The following is a 6000-nucleotide window of genomic DNA, read 5'->3' on the forward strand; positions in this document are numbered from 1 at the left end:
GTAACATTAGTTGACCAACGAGCATTAACTTTTAACATTTGCTCAGTTTTTTAAATAATTGTTTATATTGTACCGTCAGTGAAGAAGAAGACGTGGGAGTCACTGTGCTCTAAAGATGAATGCTCTTTTATTGAACAGGCAGCAGGAGAGAACCGCCGCTCAGTGCTAACCAAGTGGCCAGGAAGCAAGCAGGACACTTCTAACTGTACAGCTTTCCCCCATGGCCGACACTCAGCCCAACAAAGAATAGGACAACCAACATGCAAACACATGTCAAACATCAACAGCTTTGACAACAAACATTAAATCTGCGGCAGGGCCCTAGCGCTCTCTCGGGGCTGTGTCCTCTCCATCGGTGCACCACAGTGCAGAGACTGAGCGCTGCATCCTCCTCCCTGGTCGTGGCTGAACTCCCCGCAGCTCACCATTTGTTGTCCAGGCATCCTTGCCATTGTCTCCTTCGCCGTCCTCCAGCTGGGCATTGCTGCCAAGCCATCTCCACCACAGGTCCTTGCTGTGCCTTTTCTTTTTCTGCAGCCTTCAGGTGGACTCTGTCTTCTCCACCGTTCGCCTTTGAGTTTGCTGAAGCACCATTCCTCTCCAGGTCACTGGGAGGGCTGTCCCATTCGCACACCAAAGTAGCATCAGCGAAGAAGAAGACGTGGGACTCATTGCGATTTGAAGGTGAACGCGCTTTTGTTGAACAGGCAGCAAATGAGAAACACCACCCAGCGCTGGCCAAATGGCTGGGATATCAGGCAGGTCACTTCCAGCCATGTACTTTCACTTTGTGACAGACACTTTAACCCACTCAACTAATATTAATATGAACCAATATCACAATCTCAATATAACAGACATTTTCATTATACCTATAACTATATTTTAACACAGACACAATGTACTGATAGTGTCCTATTTTAAAAACAGCCATTAAAACTTTGGGCACTGTGATTTTTATTTAACATTTCACATACTGCACTGCAGTAAACCCATTCAAACAAGACTAATAATGGTCTCTTTGTAATGAAACACAGTATTGGTCAGTGTTTATAAAGTATGAATGATAACCAAGATGTACTCAGAAAAGCATTGTGTTTATCACAATTACAAAATGTATTACAATTACTTTAAAATATTGTCATGTTGTCTACCTCTACTAGGAGCTCCCATAGCCCAGAGTGGTCCTCTTGCTGGTTCCTCCTGGAGGTTAGATAGTACAATTGGTACAAGATAACTGTTTAGTATGACCACAGAGCTAGCCGCTAAGCTTTGAAGCCAAGACTCCGGGTACTAGGAGCATGTCCAGGAGCTTGCCATCAGGTAGCATTCTGGTGTTCTGTGTATTATACTGACATTCAAAGAACATATCTCAGTGTGCTCTACCTCTCTCACTAGCCTTGGAACATTTTCTGTTTACAGCATTATTTTTTTTACTGTGAGATCCCATTGCTTTGGGTAATAGCCAACAGCTTAGTACTTTACAGTATTTTACAGCAATTCACTGGTCCTCAACAGGCTTCATATATTTATGTGTTGAGATTTAGTCCATTTTAAGAGAATGTGTATGTACTTACTTGACCTCCCTAAATCATTCTGTTAAAAAATTACTGAAGGAGGTAGTTGGCCCCTTCCGTGAATAAGCTGCATTTATTTGTATGTTTAAGATGTTATTGTTTCTACTACTGAGCAGCAAAACCTTTAATCAGGCAGCTTGGATCTGGTAACATATCACTTCAAAATAACTCTTGAGTCTATTTGGCTTGGCCCATACACTGCATCTCTTGACTCTGTTTTCTTTTGCAATATTTTGTTTCTGTCACAGCCCAAGTTATCCTTGCTGACTTAAGATAACACACTGCTTAAAGATTGGTATCTGTCTGGTTTTTAAACATCCAAAGACTTCTACCATTTGATGTCATACTTGTGAAACAGTAAAACACATGACCGAGATGGCAAGTGTATATCGGTCTGCTGGCTTGATAAGCTCAGCACCCCGGTTACTGTATGCCACTGCTGGTCCATCCAGATTATTGTTCTGCATGCATTGTCTAACTAGTTTTTAATCTTCTCACACAGATTTTTAGCCTTTTATTTTGGAAAAAAATAGACAAATATTTAAAACAATTGAGAGAAAAAAAATATGACTTGGCCTAATTTGTTGACACTGTGAGCTAGATTGGTTACACCTTTATAACCACCTTTATGTATGATAATTCTGTTACATTTAGTTACTATGCTAATTTAGAAGGATTATGGAAGAAAGAACTGAAGGAAAAATATGTAAGTTGGACTCGATAGCGATATCAATGAGCGATAAAAAGTGGCATTTTGTCTAACAGTCTGATTAAACACCAGTGGGCCGCCCAAAAAACGCTGAGCAAAAAGCCAGAAAGCTGTGCTGTCAGCGGGCAAACAGGGGCCCATTATCCTCTTGCTCTCTGGGAATACTGACAAAATGAAGGTGTCACAGAAAACAGAATTTGGGTGTGCAATTACAACTGCACTTTTTAGCCTGTAGTTCAGCTTTGGAAACACAATTTAAGATGCTGTGTATTGCTGTAGATTGTTTGTATATTGCTGTAGTTGTTGTTATGATAACTCTCAGGAAGTGTGCAAAATTTGGCACAGATTGGCCAAATTTGGCTATTACAGCAACAACTAAACATAATAGTTTCATTGTAAATGCTTTTGTCTGAACTAAACTGTGTGTGCAACATTACTGACACACCTGCTAATGAGAACTAGGGCAGGGGTTCTGAATCCCAGCTGTGGTGACCACACATTTTTTTTTCTATTCCACACACCTGATTAAGCCCACAAGGAATGTGTTATAAAATAATTAAAAGTTGAATCAGATTTGCTGGATGAGACAAAATACAAAAATGTGTGGAGGCTGCCAGGACTGGCACACAGAACCACTGTCTTAAGGCATAAAAATGCAGGCTGTTTGACTTGCCGATTAGAAATGCTTGGACCCCTTTATTGCTACTGGCAGCTATATGTAAATGTGTTATCATATGTTTCATTAGACTTCACGTATTACAGACTTGCAGGTTAGCCTGCCAGTTTAAGACATTTAGTACTGTTACCAGCACTATTTTCCAAAACATAGGCTTTAAACTTCTTAAGCTGCTGCATGTTCTTGTGCTTCTCTTTTCTTGCTCCATGTGCTGGAAGGAACCAATCAGATTAAAATAACAAGAGGATAGCTGGTGCTGAGCCATCTTTTAGGAAACTACAGTGAGGGGAGGTTTTTTATAGGTAAACATCTGAACCTGTGCTGTTTAAACTGTTTAGTGTAGCTGTGTAGAATCTGCTACTTTGATAAAATGCTGGCGTGATTGTGAATTTTTTCAAGCAAGATCCCACCAATCAAAACACCAAAGCTGATTTTTTGCTGCTTGTAATAAAGCAAATTCATTTTAATATATGATTTACAGTGTTGTTAATAAATCTGAAGAACATGTAGTTTGATTATGAATCCAAACATTTTTAAAAACATTTCATAGTTAATCCCAGTGGTGTAGGTTGAAGAATATCTTGGTGTGAGATTACGTAATAAACAAATGTAATTGAATCCTTTCCTCCAGGAATCAGGAATTCTTGAGGCAGTGTGTTAAAAAATGAGCCCATTTCTGGATATTGTGATGTAACATGTAACATTTTACTATTGTAATGAACAAAGTACATTCAGTGTCATCATTCACCACTTGCTTTTATTTACAATATTGTGCTGTAAGATGGAAGCTGACTGATAAGTGGCTTTAGGCCTAGTGTTCACATTTAGAGACCTTATCCACTCTCTACACTCTTTTGTCATACTGACATTTTATGGAGTCTTGGTGAATTTAGCCAGAAGGGCATAGAGAAGCTACAGTAGGCTATAATATAGGGAGTACTTTAACATGTTATGACTCCATGGAACATCAATATTCTCTTCAGCCTGTTTCTTTTTTGTCCCTTTTGCCCTTTCCTTACTGTCCTATTGTCCATTCTTAACAATGATGTTACGGAGCAGTGCGATGAGGGGCTTGTTGGACGTCTCTGACCAGGGCTTCATGAAGCCGCCATAGCGTTTGGCTGCAGGTGGAGTGCTCCAGCGGAAGTGCATCATACGATACTTCTCGGTGCTCTTTGTGTTTTTCTTCTGTGATGGGGCCCCTTTCTCACTGCTGTCCAGCTGCCTCCTGCTCTGGGTCTCCATAGACTGTTCCTCGGGACTCTCCTCCTCCACTGAGCTGCCTGAGTAGACTTTAATGGGCCGGCGCTTGCGGCCCATCGGCTTACCCCAACGGAAATGCTCCATGGAGTAGGAGCGCCTGTCATCAGTGCGCAAAGGCCCTGTACTGGACCTCTTGGCTTGAAGGGCGTCATCCTGAGCCAGAGACGACGTCAGTACGCCCAAACTCAGGCTTTCTTTCTCCTCCTCTTCCACTGTGCTCTGCTGCTGATTTGGAAGAACTTTTTTGGCATCAAAGAGCAGCTGCTTAGATCTGCACTGCCAGATACACTCCTAGCAAGAGGGGGACAAAGACCAAGTGGACATGAATAATGTGTACAATAAATATAACGAAAAAGGGCTGATCACAAAAGTCTTGTTTACTTGTTTTGCTGTCAGACAAAGAAGGGACAGAGAAGACTGGGTAACACTTAAATGCTGCTACATAACATTGGCATAACCATGCCATAAACATGTAAAGGCAGATGTCGTAAGTTGTCATGAGTTGTCATGACAGATTTTGTTCAGTGTTATGGCGTAGTAAAAACCTGTGTAAAAAAAACAGTAAAGTATTCAGACCTTAGATTTTTACAATAATTATTTTCCATTTAAACTCAAGGCATTAATTGAGATTTTAGTAGTGTTCTGATTGTTTTGGTAGTGCATGTTTATGTTTCTGCCACGACACTGATTGTTAGTGTTATGTAACAGCGTTCAAGTAAAGCCATACTGAAGATGACTGACTTTTTAAAGAAACTGCACTAAGAAAGGAAGAACGATATTTGCTTGATTTAAACATACACATCATAAAATACATCTCATCAACACAATTTAGTCTTTCAATTTGCCTGTATTTGGCAGTAATTGTGCTTGCGTAATATATTTCACTCATGAAATAACATTCAGATTGAACTTGATAGATCCAGTGCGTCATTTTTTCATCATGATTTTTCCATCATGACATTTAAAGTGTTTTACCATTATTTTCTCTTCAGATCCTAAATTAGTACAGTCCACAATGTCCCAGCACTGGCCGTCCACTCTTGATCTGCATGCACACAGGACAACTGCAGCACAAAGCCAGGAAAGAACCTGCATCTTCTGCCATGATGAGAAAGACAAATGTGACAAAGAGTTCAAACCTCTGAACTAACATCCAGGTGAGCCTGAATCAAATATGCAGTACATTTCAACAGTTTGGAACCACCTGTTACAGTAATAACTAGATTTAAATCTTATAAACCAGGTATGTCTAGTTCTTTCTTGGTATTTCTAAATTCAAGAATTTAATATACTGTAAATTCTTTAATTCCGTCTATGTACAATAATGCTTTGTCAAGTCATCTACCTCAAGATTTGATCCCCAGTTTTCAAATACAAAGCAGTTTGGATGTTAATTTTATTCTAACCTCATTTTCAATACTTCACTGCTTTCTCAGTCATGTAAGAATCATCTGTGGCTCTGTTCATCATTCTAAAATGTCTTATTATTGTGTAGCTTCTGATATTCGTTATTTGAAAGCTATAAAATTGCACAGGACTGACATACTGAATTCATTTTATACATTTATTCGAAACAGAATTTTTTAATGCTATTCCAAACTTTTCAGCTGTAGGGTAGAACATAAAGGAAGTTGAATGATGCTAACTGAGGGACATTTTCAGCTTTAGAAAAATCTTTCTTCTTAGTCGAGGGAAGCTGACCCTGACAAATATTTTTATGATTCACCGGCAGAGCAGCTTTTGTTTCGCGTAGCTCAATGAAGTGTGTGCTGAAG

General features: G+C 39.7%; 1 protein-coding gene across 1 annotated transcript; it reads right to left on the minus strand.

The window, feature by feature from the left end:
* Positions 1–3713: 3713 nt before the first annotated feature.
* Positions 3714–5320, minus strand: pomcb (proopiomelanocortin b). The gene is made up of 2 exons (XM_036582693.1): positions 5201–5320; positions 3714–4516 (listed from the first exon to the last, which is right to left on the minus strand). The coding sequence occupies exons 1-2, from the start codon at positions 5318–5320 to the stop codon at positions 3986–3988; spliced, it is 651 nt and encodes a 216-aa protein (XP_036438586.1). The 3' UTR covers positions 3714–3985.
* Between the last annotated feature and the right edge of the window lie 680 nt (positions 5321–6000).

Source organism: Colossoma macropomum, unplaced genomic scaffold (assembly GCF_904425465.1).
Source record: "Colossoma macropomum unplaced genomic scaffold, Colossoma_macropomum, whole genome shotgun sequence".
Classification (NCBI taxonomy): Eukaryota; Metazoa; Chordata; class Actinopteri; order Characiformes; family Serrasalmidae; genus Colossoma; species Colossoma macropomum.

What these genes read in the sequence shown, in the direction of transcription:
- pomcb (XM_036582693.1), bottom strand. Translation starts at nt 5,320, where the DNA reads ATGCAGGTTCTTTCCTGGCTTTGTGCTGCAGTTGTCCTGTGTGCATGC. An exon ending in GATCTGAAGAGAAAATAATG is followed by an intron (nt 4,517 to 5,200) that starts GTAAAACACTTT and finishes CCCTCTTGCTAG; the next exon opens with GAGTGTATCTGGCAGTGCAG.